Genomic DNA, 25,459 nt, shown 5'->3' with positions numbered 1-25,459 from the left:
CATCAGTCAATTAAAACTCTGTTCCAGAAACTTTGTGGCTCATCTCTGTATTTCTGTGCAAATTCCAATCTGACCTTCTCATTCTTACAGCTTGCATCCTGTGGAAAAGCCTCTATAATTCTGCCTCTGAAACCTTTGAAAGGGTGATTATGGTATTCTCACCTATGCCCTGTTTTCTTCACAGCTCCCATACAGTTTCGATAATCGACTGCTGTACTGTTTCGTTGCTCACCAAAAAGTTGCTTTCTTTTTCTAAATGCTTGTGCAATGACTAATAGATTTTCTATTTTCTACATTTTTTAAATTGGCTTGCATCTTCCCCATACAGTACATACAGGTCTTTTGCGCTCAAGTTGGGTTATCCTATTTAATAAATACAGTAAACAAATCTAATAGAACACACCTGGGCAACAAGAAATACCTATCAGTCACATGGTCCAATATTACTGGTCACTGTGGGTTCATTTTCATTTCTACATTTTCAGGACCATGGTTTCTAGGCAGAAATTTTAAAAAAGATAGTATTTTGCCCATAATGTAAACAGCACATTTTCTTTAGCCTTTTGGAGTGCTCCAGAGTTAAATTCCCAGCAGTGAAAGATCAAACTGCCACAGACCATAAAAGTGTCATTGGTGTAGTATACTTGTGATCATATCAAGAGGTAATGTATGCTTATGATATTTATACATTTGTAGACTTTGTGTTGGCTTGTTTGTGGTAGCCATATTGGCCTTTGCTTGTATTTTTATCTATTCATTAAGGTTGCTTAATCAGTTAAACTAACAATTAAAAACACTCCTAGACTGAATAGGGCTGCTTTGAGATCACAGAATGAGGTATATTTTGTAACCCACATAAGAAGGACATTAACAGTATGACTAAATGTGTCACACATACTACATCACTTACTGGGATCAAATATTGTTTCCAACAGAGAAACCAATGGATATACCCTGATCCTAACCAATGAGCTAAAGGCACTCCTAAACAAGAAAAATGTTCAATGTGCTTCCCATGGTCTGAAGTCACTTAGAAAAGGTGAAAATAGAGCTGTTATGACTCCATTAGAACAAAGCTAAAGGGCTAGAAGGATATACAGAAGAGTCCTGAAGGCACAAATCAACTCTGTAAAGCAGGGGTGTAATTATATTTGGCCCACGAGATCATATCAAATGTGCATTACATCTGGCTAGCCGCATGCTCCGCTAATACTACAAATCCCAGAATGCCTTGCCACTGTATTGATGTGTAGTCACGAACAGCAAGCGCCTCTCATTCTCTGTTGACAGTCGTTAACAACCATGTTACAGTCACATCGGGCAAGTTAATTCCACCCTCCACAAAAATGGCCAAACGAAAGATGGACAATATGAGCTTTCAAGACAAGTGGGAAGCAGATTATCTATTCACGAATAAGAAGGACAGACCTGTTTGTCTTGAGTGCTAACGGAGCTAACGTGTCCGTAACGAAAGAATATAACATAAGAAGACACTATGAAACGAAACATTATGAGAAGTATAAGGACCTGGACATAAAGCAGAAGCTCCAGAAGGTGGAGGAGATGAAAAAAGTCTGGTTTCCCGGCAGACTATGTTCATGAAAGCAAAATCAAAAAATGAAGCTGCTGTAAAGGCGAGCTTTATTGTGGCAGCAGAGATTGCAAAATCTGCCCAGCCCTTTAATGAAGGAGAGTTTGGCAAAAAGTGTATGGTCAAAGTTTGCGACATCGTGTGCCCAGATAAAAAGCAAGAATCAATGTGATCAATGTGCAGATCAATGTGCAGAGTAAATCAGAGTATAGCAAACTGAGTTTGAGTATATGTTTTCTTTATGCACCTTTTCTACTCCAAGGCATGAACTGTTAATAATCGAAAAGTTGGATTTTCATTGAATGAAATTATTATTTTTGGTTGTTTTGTTGTTGGTTTTGAAAAAGATCCACTTCAAAAAGTAACTTAAAATGATAGTGAGAGGCATAATTTATTTGATTTATTTAAATAAGAAAAGAAAACCACTGATGTGTCTTTTATTTCAAATTTAATTTCTTATGTGTTTGGAATATCAAGCTCTGGTTGTTCCAAATCCTGTGTTCAAGCAAAACTAAAGTTTGTTTCCATATGAAAAAGGTTGAACATTACATATCAGTTGCAGTTAATTTTTCAATAAATATTCAGTTTGGCCCGTGACTTTATCTCAGTTTTTTATTTTGGCCCACTGTGAATTTGAGTTTGACACTCCTGCTGTAAAGTATTAAACTGATTCTCTAACCTGAACCTGAGGACAGAAGTACCTGCATGCAGAAAAAAAACAATATAAATCCGGATATAAAGAGGGATATAAATCCGATTGTTCAAACCACTTCAGGAGGTGGTCTGGGACGCATTTCAAATGAAACTGGTCAGGTGTAAATGAATCTGGTTGTTCAAGCCACATACGTCAGCACTATACTCCTCCCAAACGGAAGTACGTCACTCGCAAGTGATCTTTCACCCACGTGTCTCGTTGGGTCTTAAAATGCACTGCTGCCGCCAGCGAAAAAGCAGCAAACAGTAAATGCAATTTTTTTGTAGCATAACCGTCATAGTTTTTTCATTCTTTTTGATTGCATTCTGAAAGCCACAGACACCAAAGCATGTTCCATTTCAATTACCCCGGAAATGAAGTAAAATATATTTGCATTTTGGGCGGGAGTAGAAACATCGGATTATGTGGCCTAATGTAAATGAAACAGTTTTAACAAATCAGATAGCTATCGGATCAGAGAAAACACGAAGTGACCAGGTATAAAAAGGCTTTAGCTCTCCTCTGAAGTATGGCAAAATGGAGGCCTCAAAACAACTCTCAAATGACCTGAAAACAAAGATTGTTCAACATTATGGTTTAGGGCTTGGGTCGGCAACCCGCAGCTCCGGAGCCGCAAGTGGCCCTTTTATCCCTCTGCTGCGGCTCCCTGTAGATTTGGAAAATAAAAATTCAAGATGCTCACAAAGACCAGTCTGTGTCATCAAGTAGTAATTCCTCAACAACTGAATGTGCTAAAAAGGAACTTAGGTCCATGACGGGCCTGCCAATAGCTTGTGCAGGTCCTGTGCTTCCTGCCTTGTGCATAATTTGTAAGAAAACGGACAAATACTGTGGCAGGCAAACAACAGAAGGACCATCTTTCACAGGCAGAAATGTTGTGTGCAGGTGGGTGCACACATACACACGCACACAAAAGTTTTAACTTAAGTTTTATGCTATATGCTGGATACCATGGCTAAATTTAGAATACAGTTACATAATTTATGTAATGTTTACAAATTATTTATTGTTTTGCATACAGCTACAACCAAAATACTCAATATTGTTTAACGGTTAACTGTTTTTATAAAATGTTTTTTATTTACAATCTCATTTTGTAATGTATGATATATAATATTTATTTACAGGCCAGTTGCTGAAAGCTGCTGAGATGAAGGAAGACACTAGCATTCTTGTGCATATTCAAGACAAAGACTGTGTCTCTCTGGAGGTGCGATACCACAAGTCCTGTTACAGACAGTACACCAGGTTCTTGACGAAGTCTACTACAACAGTTACTGGGACCTCAGAAGAACAGTGGGTTAATATATTGACTATCAAATGATAATTAAAAAATTATTTCAAAGGTAAAACATCTATCTGCATAGTCTGTATATTTGACTGTAAACACAGTTTTGACTGCACAACTCAGTAATTCACAGTAATTCAATATGATCAAATGTGTAGTGGTTTGTGAAGGGTGAATGTACAAGTAATGTTTTATTACCAATTATAGTATTGTATATTTAAAATGGAAGCCAGTGTGAAATAAAGTAATATCATATATAATCTTTTCTGTGTTTTCTGGGTCCGCATTTTGAGTGATTTCAGAAAACTTGGGACAAAGTGTGCTGCTTGTTTATGTTTTTGTGATTACACAGTGCCTACTGAAAATTTTGATATATAATACATCACAGTTTTGCTAAAATTACAATGTGTATGTTTAATTTTGCTTGGTGCCAATCCATGAAATTAAAGCATATTTCCTACAAATTTGCCATATTCTATGGTCTACATTCACACAAGTGTTTAATGCACCAATACCTTTCTCAAATGTTTAGGTACATGTATAAAGGTCAATTTGAGAGAGATTTTATGTTTCTAAAATGAAAATAAATAAATAAAGTTATAAGCAAAACCTGCAGCATTTTTGGTGGAGAACTTTTAACATAAAGTAAAAAAGGGTGTTGGTCTATGCAAAAATGCATTTAAAATGTAGTGCCCAGACGTGGGAACGAAAATCACTTTCTAGCCACTTTTTCCTACAGTAGTTCACCTTATGGCCTAACACTACAGTTTTTTCTAGAATTTCTATAAAGGTCACAAATAATATATGTAGTGTTACCTTCATTTTATATGTCAAAAGGGTTTTGTGGCTCCCTGTGTTTTTTTTCTGTGGGAAACGGGTCCAAATGGCTCTTTGAGTGTTTAAGGTTGCCAATCCCTGGTTTAGGGGAAGGCTACAAAAAGTTATCGCAGAGTTATAAGCTGTCAGTGTCCACTGTGAGGAACATAGTGAGGAAATGGAAGACCACAGTCACAGCCAGAAGCGGCAGGACAGGTAAAATATTGGAGAGGCAAAGGTGAAGGATGGTGAGAATGGTCAAAAACAGCCCACAGACCACCTCCAAAGACCTACAACATCAACATGTGCATCGTTCAATTCAGCGCACTTTACACAAGGTGAAGCTGTACAGGAGAGTGATGCGAAAGAAGCCTTTTCTGCACACACGCCACAAACAGAGTCGCTTGAGGTATGCAAATGCACATTTGGACAAGCCAGCTTTATTTTGGAATAAGGTGCCGTGGAGTGATGAAACAAAGATTGAGTTATTTGGTCATAACAAGGGGCGTTATGCATGGTGGCAAAAGAACACAGAATTCCAAGAAAAACACTCACTACGCACAGTAAAATTTGGTGGAGGTTCCATCATGCTGTGGGGCTGTGTGGCCAGTGTCGGTACTGGGAATCTGGTTAAAGTTGAGGATCGCATGGATTCCACTCAATATCATCAGATTCTTGAGAATAATGTTGAGGAATCAGTAACAAAGTTGAAGTGGATATTTCAACAAGTCAACGACCTAAAACACTGCTCAAAATCTACTCTGGGATTTATGCAGAGGAACAAGTACAATGTACTGGAATGGCCATCCCAGTCCCCAGACCTGAATATCAGTAAACATCTGTGGGGTGATTTGAAGCGGGCTGTCCATGCTCGGCAACCTTCAAACCTAACTGAACTGGAGATGTTTTGTAAGGAGGAATGGTCCAAAATACTTTCATCCAGAATCCAGACACTCATTACAGGCTATAGGAAGCATGTAGAGGCTGTTATTTCTGCTAAAGGAAGCAGAAATCTATGCACCCGTCTAATTTCGTTTTGATACATATTGCGCATTTTCTGTTAATCCAATAAACCTCATTTCACTACTGAAATATTACTGTGTCCTTCAGTTATTTGATAGATCAAAATAAAATTGCTGATCCAAACACCCAAATATTTATAAATGAATTTTTTTTGTCTAAGCTTAAATAGGAAAACAGAATGTTGGCTTCTATAAAGCCAACATAATCATGGAAATTGTCAGGGGTTCCTAAACTTTTGCATATGACTAATTTGTAAAAATAGTTTTATAGATTGTGGCATTCGACTATATGACTGAGTAATGAACACTTACACTACAATGATTATGTTGGCTTTGTAGAAGTCAACATTCTGTTTTCCTATTTAAGCTTAGGCAAAAATTTATTAAGAGTAACTCCTCATAGGGCTTTCGAGCCACATGCACCAAATTCAGATATGTTGTAGACCCTGGTCTTATGTTTAAGGTTTTTACTTTTCTAAGCGATCCGAGTACCGGTACTTCCGGTACTGGGTCTCAAAATGGCCTTTTTCCCCATAGACTCCCATTATAAACTTTGGAGGTTTATAACTTGGCAAGCTTTTGAACTATCTACACCAAACTCGGCCATCTCCTTTAGGGTGATACTCTGAACAAACTTTTAAATTGGTGTACCGACTGGCCTTTCGGTTGTGCCGCAGCCCTAAAATATGCAAGATCAAAAAACTTCTTACAACATGGGCATGTGGCATATCAAAACACTCAGAACACTGAGGGGAACTTCCTCACGGGTATTCTGATGACGCCACATGATGTCACGTGAAAATAAACATTTTGCACAACATAGGCATGTGATGTATCAAAACACTCAGCACAATGCGGGAAACTGCCTCACATGTATTCTGATAATGATGTTGTGCTAATTACATCACGTGATGTCAGGTGAAAATCAATAATTAGCACAACATGGACATGACATTTCAAAACACTCAGCCCAATGTGGGGAACTTCCTCAAGAGTATTCGGATGACGACACATTCTCGTCTCCACTTACCTCCAAATGTTTTGGCACCCGAGCTTTCTGTCCACTTGTCTCCAAAAGTAACACTAACCCTCATGTCCACTCGCCTCCAAAAAGCACCGGCCTTTGCAAATACTTGCATCGTCAAAGCCAACATCAAAGTTTGTCACGACGAACTTTACAAATCTAGTTTGAATTACTTTTTGAGTGTAATCTGTATTTTTTTTTTGTGTTGTCAGTTTCACATTCACTTTGTGTTCCATGTGAATTAAATAATTCTGTGCAGGTGCATGTACCTTATTGTTAGTCTCTAATATGTATGTACTATTCCTCCATTTTGCCACTATGGGAGCTGGCTGTCTTCGGTCCAAACTGCACGTTTTGGCCATAGTTCCACTCCCCTGTGTCGAGAGACAAATTGAACTTAATCAGAATTAACATGCACACACTATAGATACAAGACATGTAAAATTCATTTTAACATCCAAAACTACAAAATAAAAAACAGACTCCGAACAAATAAATATCTAACTTAAGCACTCACCATCAGACACATGAACTCCATACATTTAATGTGCATTCATACAACTTAGCTAGCAAGTGACTGTTATACAATACAAAAATGCCTTTATTTGTTGCATACATTACACCACAGTGAAATTCTTTCCTTCACATATTAGCTTGTTAGGCAATTGGGGTCAGAGCACAGGGTTTAATAAATTCATGCATTTTGCAGTATACATTGTATTAATTTTGTATTAATATAATGCCTGCTATAACAACTGCAAACTGAAAGACTTTGCCAATGCAAAACAAGCGAAAGCAGATGGTAGGTGAAAATGTGTTCTTTTATTAATGACAAAGTAAAGGACAGAAAAAATGCAGAGATCCACCAAGCAGGGTGGCATAGTTCCAGGGCATGGTTCTATGCTCCCTGTTACTACATCGACTCCCAGTCAAAATTTTAATTTGTTATTAAATTCTACTATTAACTGCAGTATCTGAGTAAATGGGTTTTGTGATACGATATACCTATTTTGATTCGATAGTACAGGCTATATAAATAATGCTATTGAATAGTGAAGGCCACAGCAGGGTCCCCAACATTATGGAACAGATTCTGAATTAGAGTTTGGGATATAGACTCAGTAGTCTGTGTTTAAGTCTAGGGTGAAAATGTCTTTAATCATGCAGATCTGCAGGGTTTATGTGCATAGAGTTTTGATGATCTCGGATGTTTGGATGCTGTCAATCTACAGCCCCCTCAACCCCTCACACATCCAGTTGGGAGTGTGATGGTGTGAAGGATGGAGTGGCTATCTGCTTAAGTCCCAGGGTGTCCTCATGTCTAAGTCACTTTCTGGCTCTCACTTCCTGTCATGCTGACATTGCTAGTCAAGTCATGTCAAAACGTTTTAATTGTCATTTCAATCACAAATAGCTGATGCAGTACATAGTGAAATGAAATAACGTTTATCAAAGACCATGGTGCTACATAAACAACACAGACCAGGTCAACAGTCAACATGGCAAACAAGACAATACTTCGCACCAAACAGCATTAGTGTGGTTTCGATGTCTGACACAGTATTCTAGATAACTGTAAGTGATCAATATTCGGGTGATGGCTCCCTCTTGTGAGGGGGCAAGTGGTGCACAGCTGAAGCCATTAGTACTAACAGATATGTACAACGAATTATTCATGTCATCAAATCTCCCTCAAACCTCTAATAAGGCCTTGATTTCCCAGGTCCTAAATAGGAATAAAGATCCTCTGGACTGCTCTTCATACTGACTAATTAGTTAACTTAATGCTGACTAAGCTTTTATCAAAATTATTGCCAATGTGTCTGGAATCTATATAATGTGGATATCTTTTCCATACCTTCAAGAAACTTGGTTTTGGTGAAAGTTTTATTTCATGGGTAAAACTGCTGTATTCTGCTCCCCAGGCCTCAGTTAGGACTCAGACAATGGCACGTAATACTTCAATCTTTATCCACTCACCAAGGATGCATTTTAATGCATTTTCTTTGTGCTATTGTCATCAAGCCTATTTCCATTGCTTCAAAAGCTGACCCATTAATAAAATTAATAACAAGATTTGGTACTGAAGGTCTCACTGTACAGTATGCAGATGATCATTTTTATATTTCAGATTTTTCTGTCAGTTCCTGTGGGTCTTAATATTTAAAAATGGTTTGGTTCTATTTCTGTTTATAAGCAGAATTTACATACTTTAACATTTAAAATTACATAGTTTAGATTTAATATATTTTAAGGCCATCATTCAGGCACGCAAACCCCTCCACCACGATAAGGTGGCAGTTCAAGGAGAGGTGGTTCAAGGTTAGGAGCTATGTTGTCTGGGGCTTTTTGCCCCTGGTAGGGTCTCCCAAGGCAAACAGGTCCTGGGTGACATGCCGGACAAATAGTGTTTCAAAACCCCCTTATAAGGAAATTTATAACAAGGAATCTGGCTCTAGGGACATGGAATGAAGGAAGGAGCCTGAGCTGGTGCTGGAGGTTGAGAGATACCGACTAGAGATAGTTGGGCTCACCTCCACGCACAGCTTGAGCTCTGGAACCCAACTCCTCAAGAGAGGCTGGACTCTCTACTACTCTGGAGTTTCCTGCGGTGAGAGGCGGCGGGCTGGTGTGGGCTTGCTCATAGCCCCCCAGCTCAACAGCCATGTGTTGAAGTTCACCCTGGTGAACGAGAGGGTTGTTTCCCTGCGCCTTCGGGCCAGGGATAGGTCTCTCACTGTTATTTGCGCTAGAGTACCCGACCTTCTTAGCGTCTCTTGAAGGGGTGCTGGAAAGTGCTTCAACCGGGGACTCTGTCGTTCTACTGGGGGAATTCAACGCTCACGTGGATGGCGACAGTGACACCTGGATGGGCATGATTGGGAGAAACCCCCCCATGAGTTGGATCCGATGGCAGGGGAGGAAGTTGGACAGACTTGGCAGACCCAAACGTACTGTGAGGGTCTGCTGGGAACTTTGGCAGAGTCTCTGGTAAGAGATCTTCAACTCCCACCTCTGGCAGAGCTTCAACAAGATCCCGAGAGAGGTTGGAGACATTGAATCTGAGTGAGGAGACATTGAGTTCAGCGTGCACTGGGACGGTTTGCAGCCAAGTGTGAAACGGTGGGTATGAGAATCAGCACCTCCAAGTCCGAGGTGCATCTGTTCCGGATGCCTCCTGGACGCATCCCTGGGGAGGCGTTCTGGGCATGTTCAACCAGGAGGAGGCCCCGGGGAAGACCTAGGACACACTGGAGGGACTATGTCTCTCGGCTGGCCTGGAAACGCCTCGGTATTCCCCCGGAAGAGCTGGAGGAAGTGTCTGGGGAGAGGGAAGTCTGGGCATTCCTGCTTAGACTGCTGCCCCCACAACCCAGTTCCGGATAAGTGGTAGAAAATTAAATGGGTTTGCATAACTAATAAATTTCAAGATCTCTAAGTAAAAATTAGAAAAATTACTACTGCTCCAGGTTTAGAAACACTATGAAGGGTAGACTGTAATTCATGTCATCTTCATGTATTCCTACTTCATTAAAAGCTCTGTTGCACTCCCCTATTAAGATTTAATCTTCTCCCTATACAAAAATTGTAACTATAAAAACTTCATTGTGAGTCTGGAGACAGATAAGGCTGAACTATGGATTACAGACTTTTCTATGTCTGATCCACATTTTTTTTTACCAGTACTTGCAGGTTCACAGTTTTATCTATGATGTGCATCCTCAATTTCCTACTTTGTCTTCTACCACTCCCATCTATTTATTCCTTGAACCAATGTCTACCAGGAAAGGGATGATCTCATATTTTTCTTATGAAAAAATAAGTTCCTTACACAGAAGCTCACTGACATTGTCTCTCATTCTGAAGATGATATATTAGAGGACATTTCAGATAAATTATGGGACAGTATTTTATATAGGGTGCATTCTTCATCTATGTGGGCCAAACATTGCTGGACCCAATGCAAAACACACTAATTTATTCAGATCTTGGTCCAATCTGCAATGGTTGTTGACATGTTTTGCTTCTGTCCAACCCTATAAGGATATTGGTCTGAAATATAGAAAACAATGTCTCAGGTAGCTAGGATAGCAATTAAATATGTGGCTACAACAGCACTGTTTGGTACACTTTTAAGATTTTAAGCCAGATTTTGTGGCCTTTGTTCCATTTTGGAAAGATGTCTGATTTTCACTGAACAGCTCTTCCAAAAACATGTACAAATTTTGGATGAGGATGAAATCATGTATCTTCTACTTTACTGAGGATAGCTTTCTTACCTGTGGTTAACGGTTAGATATTTCTTCTTTACATTTTTTAATTACATAATATTTTGAGAAAATATTTTAAAAAATCTGCTCCAACTATCTATAAAATCCACATTGTTTTTGGAGCACCACCTTGATATCTAGCATTTCAATGGCCATAACTTTCTATAAGCCACATCGCCTTACCGCATTGGGATAGGGCAGAGCATATTACTGAAACAAAATCATTTGCTGAAAAGTACAAGGCTGGAGCAATTTCAGAACTTCTGCCTGCAGAAAACATAGTTTCAAGAAGTGGATTAAGTCTACAAACTCAAATACTGTTGCTGGTTTCGTGGGTAATATTTAATTCAATATTATTTTACAACTAAATTCTGGGCCCTGAACTGAAGTAGTTGCCTTTTATGTTCAGTCTTATATTTAGACAATGGATTACTGTACGTGACCTAGAAAAAAAAACAAGGATGACGGCACACCGAAATGAACATAAACAGACTTCTACCATAGGTTTCATTATATTTTAAAAGAGTTTGATAAGAATTTTAATGTTTTCTTTCATCACTATAGTTTTTGGAAGAGCTGTTCAGTGAAAATCATAACTACACATAAAATTGTATATGCCATGTTATCTTTATTTTAGGGGTCAAATAGGTTTTGTTGGCTCCACATGAACTTTCTTTGGTGGGAAAGAAGGAAAATGGCTCTTCTGATGTTGAAGGTGGCAGACCCCTGTTCTTGAAAATATTATTCATTAAGTGTCAACCTTTTCATTTTCCACTGGAATTTTCTTCATTCATCCTGGCCAGAGTTTACATCCCAGGCAAGGTTAATGTGAGTGATGCACTGCAAAACATGGCAGACCAAGTTTCTGTTTTGGAACAAAAATTTGTGGAATCTTTCGGCATCATCCATGGAGACTTTAACAGAGCGAAACTAACTCACACCAAAATTCAGGCAGCTACCTACCTAGCCACCAAAATATAGGCAGCATATTAACTACACCAGAGAAAATAACACGATGGATCCTTGCTTCTCAATTCTTAAAAACACATATTGATCATTACTCTGGGCAGCTTCAGGACACTCTGATAATTGCATGGTTCATCTTATTCCAATATGGGTTCAGACTGCATCCAACAGTAAAAACAGCAGAAAAAAATCATTGGTGTTTATATATATTATATATGTCTATACACCCTTTCCTTTTTATTAGGTATCTTAACTTACTGTCATTTCTTGCAACAGATGCAATCAAATTTATATTTTGAAATTTATATTCATATGTATATTTCACATACAGTACGTCCTAATCACACATCTGTACATTAGCACTTACAGTTCTTGTTGTGTCTGTGCTCAGTAGTACAGTAAAAAACATACTGTACAGTGTGTGTCCAAACTCATCAAGCTCATCAGACCAGCCTCTATGATTCATACCAGCTATCTGATTAGCTGCTGAAACATTTCTTTTTCAAATACACCGTCTTTTACTCTTTGTAGTAAAAAATTAAATAGTTTGTTCTATTACCTACAGCAGTGTTAAATCCAGAGAAGATCAGTTAGTCACAAAATGATTTTAGGGATGTAGACTTATAGACCCGTGTCATATACCATCATGCATTTTACTACTGTGAGGGTAGATGTACATCTGGGTGTGGGATATTGAGAATTAGTCATAAGAAATGAGGGGGAAAATTATGCTGGACTTTTGCTATGTTTATCTGTGTGTTGACTGATCAGTACTGATATATAAGCATAAAGGAAAAGTGTGGTTGATGCAGTGAGTTTATACAAACAGTACCTCAGTCTCTGTTGAAGCAGTGACATGTTTCTCATCCCTCTTCCCAAGGCTGTCCCGTAATCGTGGTGGTTTCCATGTACGCTCCTGTGTGGTGCGGTTGCAGTAGAAGTGCCTACCATTTGCATCCTTGTAAGTGTCCCATTCTGCATGTGTAGTAATTGGGGAGGATGAGGGCAGTGGAGGCAGAGATGACTGAGATATCTTTAAATCCTGCAGGTTAGTGTAGACAGGTGAGTCAGACCTTCCCTTCCAAGGAGACACAGATAATACATTGATACCTTAAACTCAAAAATGAACATAGATATACCCTGTTTTTAAAAATCTGGAAATGTATGGAACTGTAAATAAGGTAAATCCCTGAGAGCCAAGTGCACCTTCACCTTTAAATGGAAAAAAACCCACATTTTTTGTAGTATAACGTTCCACATCCTACAGGGAATAGTGTTTACACTGTTCACACAAAGTTCCTGAAATTCATCTGTGAAAACACTGCAATAGCATGAGATTCATGGTATTGTTTGCATTGGGCCTTGAGTGGAATTTGTTGATCTGCTTTAAGATTTCTTTATACTTTAAGTATTTAGTATTTGTATGTACATGCAGAAGTACATAAAGCAACATGAGTGGCATTGGTCATGCACCCGTCTGCATAAGGAGGATTAACAGCAAAATCACAAGATGACTCAGTGACAAAACATCCTTGTCCATTTTGTTTGCAAAGTCAAACTGTTAAATGTTTATTGACTCATCCAAACTCAAACATTTGTTTTTAAAATCACAAAAATTCAGAGCTGAATGAGACAACTTATTACCTTACTGTTCTGTAAGGTAACAAGTTGTACTTTCTCATTCAGCTTCTCTGAATTTTTGTGATTTTAAAAAGCAGTGTTGTAATGTAACGAAGTAAAAGTACTTCGTTAACATACTTAAGTAGAAATTTCACGTATCTGTACTTTACTTCGCTATTTAAATTTACGTCAACTTTCACTTTTACTCCACTACATTTCCTAGATAAAATGTATACTTTTACTCCGTTATATTTCCACTAAGCATCTTCGTTACTCGTTACTACAAAATAAAATCATAAGAAATGTGTGAGACTGCAATAAGGGAGGTTTGGCGAATCACTGCTCCTAGATTGCATTACACACGTCCGCACGCTCTACGGAGAAGCTCAGGCACGCCCAGCATTAATCAACGTTAATCGGCTGAAAGCCGCAAAGACGGCAAACAAAAGCAGTGAAATGTCACTATTCTTATTACCAGAGTTGTAGCACAAACAAAATATTAATGCAAACAATCCATTAAATACTAAATAAAAATAACATTTATTGATTTGGTCTTTGTCTTGTGAATATTTTTTTTTATTTACTATCAAAATTACTTTTGATACTTAAGTACAGTATATATCAGATACTTTAAGACTTTTACTTGAGTAATATTCTAAAAGGTGACTTTCACTTCTACCAAAGTCTTTTTCTAGTAGGATACTTGTACTTTTACTCAAGTATTGCTTTCTACTACTTTATTCAACACTGTTAAAAAGTGAAGTGACATACGGCTAAGTACGGTGACCCATATTCAGAATTTGTTCTCTGCATTTAACCCATCCAAAGTGCACACACACAGCAATGAACACACACACCGTGAACACACACCCGGAGCAGTGGACAGACATTTATGCTGTGGCGCCCGGGGAGCAGTTGGGGGGGGTTCAGTGCCTAAGTTGTGGCCGGCCCGAGACTCGAACCCACAACCTTCGGGTTACAAGTCAGACTCTCTAACCATTAGGCCACGACTGCCTAAATGAAAAAATAAAAAAGGAAAGAAAGAAAGAAAGAAAGAAAGAAAGAAAGAAAGAAAGAAAGAAAGAAAGAAAGAAAGAAAGAAAGAAAGAAAGAAAGAAAGAAATGAAAAAGCAAGCAAAGAAAAAAAGCAAGAAAAGAAAGAAAAAAGATTTTGACGAGCACAGCATACCCCCACCCCTACCCCCGCCTGGGCACTCTCCGTCTTCAGTTCTGTCTTTGCTCTCTCCATCGCATCAAAATCAACTGATCCTAAAGGTAGGAATACCAAATCCATGTTTCACGTGGTGCATTCTGAGAATATTTTTGCTGAATTATCGCTGGATGTGAATTGCAGTCAAAAAAGTTGCCTTATATTCTCTTGCAACTTGTGACAAGCCTTCCGCACATGCAGCTGACATAACTTTAAATAAATGCAAAAAAAAATCTATCCAGTTTAGTGCTGCAAAGACGCGTCTACGTCATCGAAAATACGTCGACATGCGTGAAATGCGTCGACGCGTCACACTGTTTACATTCATCTCACATAACGGTGGCTTCTGCTCCTGGGAATGGAGAAAGTTCCAGTCTATCACAAAAAGCTAGACCACGATTATCAAAAGTATGGGAATACTTTAAATAGAGGCCAAACAAAATGGCAGCACAACTGCGATGCACGAGCACCTCAGAAGAAAACATCCTGGTGCTTTCCGACCTCAAAAGGACGAGCCATCTTTGTAAGTATTTATTATTACAATTTTGGGAGTAATTATTGTGTTCTTACCTGCTGTGTTTTGGTCAAGAATTAATTAATATATGCTAGGTAATAATGGTAATGCTAATCGCTAATGGTATAAAATGTAAACATATACTGTATAACTTTGCCGACGATAAAGCAAACTTTAACTTTTAATTTACATGAACTGGTTGTTGGAAGTTGTTTATGCACACGTAGACTTAAAATTAACTACTAGATTTACATTAACAGTTCGCTGTAATCTAGTAGTATACGTGAACAAATAGATAAATAGGCTACGATAAATAGGCTATAAATAGAAAAAACGTCAACCACATTGAAGTATTTTTTGGAAAAAATTTAAGAAAAGTTGTAATATTATATTAGAAGTTGTATTTATAATTTTTTTTGTAAAGTTATCTAAAGGATTATTTAGTTAATCAAAAAAGAACACTAGATTAAGCAAAAATAAATAAATAAATAAATAAATAAATAAATAAATAAATAAATAAATAAAATCATCGTTAGAGTATTCGACTAATCGAAAAAATAATCGCTAGATTAGTCGACAGAAAAAATAATCGTTAGTTGCAGCTCTAATCCAGTTAAGTGTTTTGTGTGTGTGTTGTGTCCTAACAGCCAGGATTCCCACACAACACGTCCGCTAAAGTCAGATTCTCGACCTAATGACTCCTTGATGAGCCGATTCATTATAATGAATGGTTAAAGCAATTGGTCTGCCCGTCAGTGTCTGAATCGGTGTACAGTAATCCCTCGCCACTTTGCAAGTTTCGCAGTTCAAGTTTCGCGGCCACAGTCCATCGCTGATTTTTCAAAAATAAAAAACGGTTTCCCAGGATGCTTTTTACATACCCACGGGCACTCAGACAAGGCACATGATTGGTTCCCGGCGCGAGATCTGAGCTGATTGGATGCACATCATCGCATCCTCTCCTAGCTTCTTCCCTTGTTGTATCTCGCCACTTTCATTCACGCTGTCAACTGTGTCTCGCGTATTGTGTTCGAAATTAACTTTTCGTTAAGCCCTTAGAATGCCTCCTAAGCACCGTGCCCGCGAAAGATTCCTCTAGAGAGCCCAAAAGGAAGAGGATGAAGATGACCATCAGTGAAAAGGTCAAACTTGGGGCCAATCCTACTTTGTGGATTTTCACCTATTGCGAGGGGTTCCAGTCCCCATTAACCGTGATAAAAGAGTAAATCATTTAGTTTAAATCATTTAGTTTAAAGTTAGACTGGAGTGAGATGAAACTAGGTCAAAGCACAAAGCAAGCTGTTGCTAGCTAACTGCTAATTTGATTAAATTTGATATGGTAAAAAATTACACTATTATTTTTAAAATTACACTAAAATTACGCTGTATGTGGATGACCATGTCGGTCAGCCACCACCGAAGACCAATTTTGACCCAGAAAAAACCCTGAATGTAGGTTTTTATTTAGCAGGGCCTAAATAAATTATTTTTGGCCTGACAGACACACATCTGAGTGCTCCAGAACTAATTACACAAATTAAGGTTCTAGAAGTAGTGACAGTTCTTGATGTTTTACTAATCTCGTGCATTTCAATAGTAAGACCTTGCTGATAATTACACAGTCAATAACTGTGTAAGTAGGAAGGGTTTTGGAAGGGTGTCAGCAAAACACAGAACCCCCCCCCAACTGCTCCCCATAAATGCCTGCCCACTGCTCCAGGTGTGTTCATGGTGTGTGTGTGTTCACTGCTGTGTGTGCACTTTGGATGGGTTAAATGCAGAGAACGAATTCTGAGTATGGGTCACCATGCTTAACCATATGTCACGACAAATGTGTCAAATGTGAAATTCTCCCCTGTTCCCAGTACTCAGACTGAAGAGTTCTCTAGCTTGGAGACTATTTTCCTGTCAGCATCCATAAAAAACAATTCTGTAGTCATTTGTTAGTGGCTTTCATTAATAACTCATGAATCTGAAAGATGATTTAATTTCATCAGATATTTTAGACTAAAGTTAGAAAAGCTATGAACATTATTGCCATCCCCTGTTGTAGGTGAGCAGAACAAATTAAGTAAAGTTTAGTTTGCCAGCGTGTTCATGTGCATGTGGGTGTTGGAATGAGGAAAAGAATGTTAAGAGGCATGTTAAAACAGCCTACCCCTAAAGCAGCTGTTGGAGAATGTGAGGATTCACCGCTTATACATTTTATCAGTTTGTCTATATGCGAAGTGTCACCTACACAATATTACAGTATTAATGGACAAAATAACGTGAACACACATTGTTGTAAGGGTTAAAAAAATTCTGGCTAGTGTGAAAAATAAATGTGATTATCGTTTATTTATTTTTGGTTGCTATATATTGTCTAGGTTAGCGTTTCTCAAACTTTTTCAGCCCAAGGACCACTTTATCTTCCAATTTTTTTCTGAGGACCACCTACAGAATCCCACACTAACACACCCCCAAAACCTAAATATGCTAAAGGATAAGCTAAATTTAAGTTTAATATGCAACTGTTTCAATTCAAACACTAATTATTCAAACACAAATGCAATGATATAATCAGAAATTATTATATAAATTTTTATTTAATTTGAAAAAGTAAATGTGAAATGAGTTGAAGCTTAATATGAACAACAAACTGCACATGTGGAAAAAAAATGCAATTAAACATACTGTAACAGCCTAGGTTCCACTTAATGCCATTCCGAAGAGCCATTAGCTTAAAACTGAGGTGGTGGGTATAGGAAGTCTATGGTTGTAACTATGTTAACAATAAAATCTGAAAAAGAATGTTCCCCTTAATGTCCAATAATCACTGAAATTACTGGGATTTTACACATGAAACTAGTACATTACAAAACTAATAGATCTGTGGATTGTGATATTTTCACTTAACTTTCTCACATGGTTTTCCACGGTGCGCTAGCTCCGTGGTATGCGGGAGTGTTGTGGCCAGTGGCCGTGACTCGGTATCTTCGGCTTCGGTTTCAGTGGGCCTTTGTGGTGCTGTAGTTTTGCTGCATTCAGTGGACGCTTGATCTTTTCTTATAACTCCTCTTTGGTTTAGCCACCGATTCATTTTTACGTTATTAAAACAGAATGGCAAGAACTGTTTCGCAAGTTAAAAATCTACTTAAATAAGTGACGATTTTATAAAAACTTGCCTAGTTTAGGTCATCTTTTCGCGGACCACTAGGGGTTGATGGCTAGGGGTTGATGACCACAGTTTAAGAATTACTGGTGTTGGAAAAAAATCTTAGTAGAAATAATTAAAATATTATTCCTTACAATACTATAACCAAAGTAAAGTATTAGGCCTTGCAAAATATTACAATTGCTGTCATAAGACATATGTAGGTGATGTGGTAGGCCAAAGCTGTTTATTGCAACCAGATTCGGGGCTGTCAGGCCTAGTCAGTCTGAGCACATTTGTAATAACAACTTGTTATGTAGAAGGGAAAATACCATTGTTCCCAGACCTTAGCTCATAAATTGTTATGGAAAATGAAGAACACCATGGTTCTCAGACCTTGGTCCATAGCAATAACATGTTATGTAGAATGAAAAAAACAGTGGTCCATAGACCTAGGCCCTGAGAACTAAAGGGAGGAAAATCCATAAATGGGCATGTGGTGCTCATAAACTTGTTGTGCAGACTGAAGAAGGCCCAGGTGTTTAGTCTGAGGTCATGAAAAATAAGGGGAGGAAAATCCATAAATGGGCATATGGGTGAAAGGTAATGGGAAATAAGGGGAAATTGGGCCAGTGTATTTAGAAAACATAGGAGATGATTCCGGTAAATAAGGTGATATGGCACCTGGGCTCCTAGGAGCGCCAGGGTATATATTGAGAAGATATCTGAGGTTTTTTTTTTGGTTCCAAGGGGGCGAAGGTGTGTGTGTGCGTGTGGGGGCGCGTGCGCGTGCCCGTGTCCGCGGGTCAAGGTGGGTGGTTTTTATTTTCGCAAGGACGTCGTGAGAGTTCTTGTTTTTCTTGATTGATTTTGCATGACATGCTCTTTTTGGGGGTTTTCATTTGTTACTTTGAATTTGGCAATTTGTTACTTTGAATTTGGCAATTTGTTACTTTTAATTTGGCAATTTGATACTTTTAATTTGGCAATTTGATACTTTGAATTTGGCAATTTGTTACTTTGAATTTGGCAAATTATAATTTGTTGGCTGATTGACCATAATAAAGAAGTTTGCTCATTCTCATCCAGGTCTGAGGAGTTTTCTCAGTATTTTTGTAGTAATTATAGAGTTAACAGTTAAGTTTAACTAAAACAGTCTTTAGTAACCAAAAAGTCTAAGTGTAGAGATCACCCTGTGATGTGTCGACTTGGAGACCGGCTCTGAGTTCCGACACTGGTCTAGGTTGAATGCCAGGAGGAACCCAAAAGGAAGCATACAACTTGAAGACATTGGTAGATCTGTGAAGATTTGGGTTTGTACATGGTCATATTACTGCCAGCAGGTATTTAAAAATTCTAAGTATTCAGGTGCATCCTGTGGTTCAAATGATGCCATTTTTTAAAGATGATAATGTGCCCATATACACAGCCAAAGCAGTTCAATCATGGTTTTAGGAGCACCAGTATGAACTTCATTATCTGCCCTGGCCAGTACAATCACTTAAATATTATTAAAATTTTAAAGAGAAGAGTGAGAAGCAGGTTTCCCTGCTCCAACCTCTCCGAAGTTAAAGGAAGATATTCCGCTAGATGACTGGTACCAAAGGCCACAGGAAGATATTCAGAAGTTGTATGAATCGATTCCAAGAAGGTTGTTCACATTATTTTGTTCAAACCCTGTAAATACAGTATCACTTAAAAGTTTGTGAACTTTTTTGAAAAGTTATATTTATATATTTCTGCATAAATACGAAATACAAAGATCACTTCAAACTCAGGATAACTTCTAATCAACTAATGGCCTCTCTTGCTTTGGCAAGTGTTAATATTCATGAGTCTGCAATCAAGTGAACACTGAACAACCTTGGTGTGCAGGTCAGGAGTTGCAAGGAGAAAACCACTACTCTCCAAAAAGAACATTGCTGCCCATAAAGTTTGCTAAAGATGATGTGTACAAGACAGAGGACTGAAACAATTATTTGTGGACAAATGAGACTAAAATAAACCTTTATGCTTATATGAGAAGCTTCATTTTTTAAGAAAGAAAAATACTGCATTTCATCATAATAACCTTACACTATCCATGAAGCATGGTGATGGTAGTGTCAGGCTTTGGGCCTTTATTGTTTCATCTGGGCCAGGACAGCTTGCTATTATTGATAAAACAATGAAATCAGAATTATAGCGGTGAATTTTAAAGGAAAATGGAAGGATATTTGTCCATAAACTGAATCTCAAAAGAAAATCGGTCATGAAGAAAGACAATGGCCACAAGCATCCAAATCTGTCTACCAAAGAATGATTAAACAGAAGATAATAAATAAAGGTAATGTTATGGACTGGCAAAAATCAAAGTCCAGACCTTAATCCAAAAAGAAATGTTGTGGAAGGACCTCAAGCAAGCAATCACTGGATCACATCAAACACCAGAACAAACAAGATATGATATATATTACTTTGATTGTGGTATAAATGTTGGTACCAGTAGGTCTGGTTTGAGAATTTCATAAACAACTGATCTGAGAAATTTGCAACCAACAGTCTCTGGGGTGTACACCAAATGGTGCAAATAAAAAAAAAAACATCCTGTGAGCAGAGCGTCTGTGGATCAGAGGAGAATTACCCTGTCTGGGGTGACAGGGTCTATAATAAAACAAACTCACCCAAATGGGTCAGATGAAGGCTGAATCCAGGAAAAAGTCCAAGTGAATCCAGGAAAAAGTCCAAGTTCACTATGTACTGCAACAGCTATATATGGTTTAAATGACATTAAAAGCTTCTTGACTTGACTTGAGCTGTAAAGATTATTTGCGTTACTATATCCTTCCTGGTAGCTCAAACAAATCAATTTTTCTCTGACCTCTCTTACAATTCCACATACAGAACTGTCACAGACAATGGTTTTCTCAACATTTTTTCCTTCTTTTTTCATAGAGGTCTTCTATTCAAGCTTGAGCAACCATTTTTTTAATTGAGATTTACACAGTTTAATGACTTAACAGATAACTGAGTTTTTTTGCATGTACTCTTATTAAGTGTACAAAAACCATAGCAATTTATTGTATGAAGCCACATGCTCCAAAAATGGTGGAGTGGATTAAAAAACTTGAATTCCATTTATAAGATGGAATATATGACTGCCTATCTCCAACTGAACCTGGACATTTTCATGCAAAGGTGGACACCTATTACTAGGTATATTGATGCATTGAAAATCATCTGATCAGCAAAGAACTATTACTTATTCCCCACTTTCTTTTTTTTTTTTTTTAATATTGTTTATTCATTTAATTACACTGGTAGGCCATAGGTGGTAATTATCCATTTCATCTGTGCTTTCCCATGTTTTCTTTCTACTCATCTTATTTCTGGTTATTTACTCGAGTCTCTGTGGTTGTCAAGTAAGGTTCAGTTCATTGTCTGTAATTTGTTTCAATGTACCAAAATAAAACAATTAATAGAAAATGTACAAAAATAATTAAAATTGAGATGTGATCTATTTACTATGGAAAGTGGTGGCTTAAGTGGTTTAGGCTCTAGATTGTTGCTTGGAGATTTAAGCAGGGTCAAGCTGCCACACCTTGAGCAAGACCCTTAAATGTCCTACAGGAGCATAGTCTGGGGGTTGTTTTTTTCTCCTTTCCTCCCCTCCCTCATGTTATGCTGTATTTCTTCCTCGGTGTTTGTCTCCTAACCCTAAGGTTTAAGGGTCGAGTCTCGGGCCGGCCATGATTGAAGTGCCCTTGAGCAAGGCACAGACCCCCCCCCAACTGCTCCCCGGGCGCCGCAGTATAAATGCCTGCCCACTGCTCCGGGTGTGTTCACGGTGTGTGTGTGTTCACTGCTGTGTGTGTGGACTTTGGATGGGTCAAATGCAGAGAATGAATTCTGAATATGGTTCACTTTCACTACATGTTAACAAATATACAATGTCATTACACAATGAAGAAATTCTAGTTTATGCTTTGCTACCTAGTATAGTATGGATTATTTTAATGCCTTACTGTCTGAATGTTCCAGTAGGTGGATAAACAAGCTCCAATTAGTCCAGAATGCAGCAGCTAGAACTAGAAGATATGACCAAATCACACCCATCTTGTCTATGCAGGACTGGCTCCCAGTCAAATTCCATATTGTTATAGGCACTATGAGAAGTACTTGATGAAAGACTTAAAGACATGGTACAGATTTACACAATGTCAAACAAACTCTTTTTTTCATATTTAAGACCAGTTCACATCCGGATGGATCATGTAAGGAAAGTCTGTTCCAATTAATTTAATTAGAAACAGGCTTAATAAATCAAGAGCTTGGCTTAACATTACTTTAAATAATTATGCTAAATTGAAATGACTTGTTTTAACAAAATATATAAATGAAAATGAGGGTTTTACCTCAATAGTATTCTTAATCCCTGGGCAACTGAACTAGCATGAGGATCTGCTTTTTAGAGGAGATTACAAAGCACATCTATAAGGGTGCTTTCACACCTGCCTTGTTTAGTTCAGTTGAATCGTACCAGAGTTCGATTGCTCATTTGGTGCGGTTCGTTTGGGCAGGTGAGAATGCAGCAATCGAACTCTGGTGCGCACCAAAAGTGGACCAAACAAGCATACCGAGACCTCCTTAAAGAGTTTATTCTGACCAATCGAGAAGCTGTTTAGAAAATACGCTCAAAGACATGTGGCCAATGAGTGATGTGGATGTTATCACATGACTGCATTTTGGTTCATTTCAACTGGTGCGGAACAGAACGATCAGTGTGGTGTGAAAAGGAACCAAAACTGCTAAAAATCTACAATGTATCATTTTTTGCTTTTGGTCCGGACCAAATGAACCGAACTATATGTGAGAAAGCACCCTAAGTCACACTGGTTGAGGGCCACTATATCCAAATAAAGTATTTCTGAGATTATAGTATTTTAATGTATACTACATGTCTTGTGTACATGCTCATTTAAAAAATATAGACCCTCGGGTATACAGCTTGATAATTGATCATTTAAAAGATTTCCAGAAAGTTTTATGCTTGGTGTGTGTGTGGACAACAATAAAACATTCAGTTTTAATTTCAGCAAAATTTCAATTCCCACCTCAATGATAATACTGAAAAACAACTTGCAGAGTCTTGAAACTAGTCCATAATTTCCACACATAGGAAAATGTTTACATTTTTCTTCTTCTCAGTCTTTTGTGAGAAATAGGTTAAGAATGGTAGGGCCCAAATTCAAATTAAAGGCAGGGTCTCCGATTATTGAGAAATGCTTCAGAAAACTGAGTCGGGCCGAATAATAAACAAAAATCAAAACAAACGTGTAGCCAATGAGCAGAAAGGGGCGGGGCTTGCCAATATGCGGCAGAGAGAGTATTCAGTGCGCATGTGTGACATTAGCAGAAAGCAGTATTAACATTGACATGGAGGATAAAAACAAAGAAAGAAAGCGAAGAAAGGCTTACGATAAGGCAAGAAGTAGGACCCGTGTTAATATAGGATCAGCTTTCCAGCGCTGGAGAGAAATGAAGGAGCGAGAGGTTGGCGCATATTCAGATCCGAGATCCCAGAGTTAATAACTCCTGAGCTAAATGCTGTTACTACACAAATAACACCTCTTTTCTATCGTAGTAATATAGAGAGGCAGCTACATCCACGTTTTGTGTAGTAACAGCATTTAGCTCACGAGTTATTGACTCTGGAAATTCAACTTTACTTAAGACACCGAGGCGCTTTTTTCCTTCTCAATAGGTGAGTAACATTGGTTTGGCTTTGTTTCACAGAATTAATATGCCGTCCTTTGCATGATTATGCTTGTGTGTAATTTTTGCTTGTTTGCTTATCTGCAATCATATTGTTCAAGGGTGTCAAACTCTGGCCCGCGGTGTAATTGTATTTGGCCCACGAGATCATATCACATAGCCACATGCTCCGCTAATACAAACAGCACATTTTCAATATTTCTTTAGCCTTTTGGAGTGCTCCAGAGTTAAATTCCCAGCAGTGAAAGATCAAACTGCCACAGACCGTAAAAGTGTCATTGTTGTAGTACACTTGTGATCATATCCAGAGGTAATGTATGCTTATGATATTTATACATTTGTAGACTTTGTGTTGGCCTTTGCTTGTATTTTTATCTATTCATTAAGGTTGCTTAATCAGTTAAACTAACAGTTAAAAACACTCCTGGACTGAGTAGGGCTGTTTTGAGATCACAGAATGAGGTATATTTTGTAATCCACATAAGGACATTAACAGTATGACTAAATGTGTCACACATACTACATCACTTACTGGGATCAAATATTGTTTCCAGCAGAGAAACCAATGGATATACCCTGATCCTAACCAATGAGCTAAAGGCACTCCTAAACAAGAAAAATGTTCAATGTGCTTCCCATGGTCTGAAGTCACTTAGAAAAGGTGAAAATAGAGCTGTTATGACTCCATCGGAACAAAGCTAAAGGGCCAGAAGGATATACAGAAGAGTCCTGAAGGCACAAATCAACTCTGTAAAGCAGGGGTGTAATTATATTTGGCCCACGAGATCATATCAAATGTGCATTACATCTGGCCAGCCGCATGCTCCACTAATCCACTAAGATTATCTATTCACGAATATAAAGGACAAACCTGTTTGTCTTGTGTGCTAACGGAGCTAACGTGTCTGTAACGAAAGAACATAAGAAGTTACATAAGAATATAACATAAGAAGACACTATGAAACGAAACATTATGAGAAGTATAAGGACCTGGACGTAAAGCAGAAGCTCCAGAAGGCGGAGGAGATGAAAAAAAGTCTGGTTTCCCGGCAGACTATGTTCATGAAAGTAAAATCAAAAAGTGAAGCTGCTGTAAAGGCAAGTTTTATTGTGGCAGCAGAGATCGCAAAATCTGCCCAGCCCTTTAATGAGGGAGAGTTTGTCAAAAAGTGTATAGTCAAAGTTTGCGAAATGAAAACCACTGATGTATCTTTTATTTCAAATTTAATTTCTTATGTGTTTGTAATATCAAGCTCTGGTTGTTCCAAATCCTGTGTTTAAGCAAAACTAAAGTTTGTTTTCATATGAAAAAGGTTGAACATTACATAACAGTTGCAGTTAATTTTTCAATAAATATCCAGTTTGGCCCGTGACTTTATCTCAGATTTATACTTTGGCCAACTGTGAATTTGAGTTTGACACTCCTGGTATTGTTCTTCCCTTCAGCTATGATAAAGACAGATTTCTTTCCATATTTGCCTGGGTTATGTATGTATATGTGGGTGGAGCTATAAATACAGGTGTGGGACCCG

The 25,459-nt window shown here is 38.1% G+C and overlaps 1 protein-coding gene across 6 annotated transcripts in view; it reads right to left on the bottom strand.

The window, feature by feature from the left end:
• Window positions 1-25,459, bottom strand: part of arhgap12a (Rho GTPase activating protein 12a) — a 54,955-nt gene that overhangs the window by 17,452 nt on the left and 12,044 nt on the right. For 5 of the 6 annotated variants that reach the window (XM_027143141.2, XM_027143147.2, XM_027143142.2 and 2 more), the window contains exons 3-4: window positions 12,526-12,771; window positions 6,726-6,830 (exon numbers count right to left, since the gene is read on the bottom strand). In XM_027143141.2, the coding sequence (XP_026998942.1) occupies window positions 6,726-6,830; window positions 12,526-12,771 (351 nt within the window). The remainder of the gene's footprint in view (window positions 1-6,725; window positions 6,831-12,525; window positions 12,772-25,459) is intronic. The other variant, XM_027143145.2, reaches the window with a different exon arrangement.

This window comes from Tachysurus fulvidraco, chromosome 22, assembly GCF_022655615.1.
Source record: "Tachysurus fulvidraco isolate hzauxx_2018 chromosome 22, HZAU_PFXX_2.0, whole genome shotgun sequence".
Classification (NCBI taxonomy): domain Eukaryota; kingdom Metazoa; phylum Chordata; class Actinopteri; order Siluriformes; family Bagridae; genus Tachysurus; species Tachysurus fulvidraco.
This window is presented reverse-complemented; position numbering and strand designations above follow the sequence as displayed.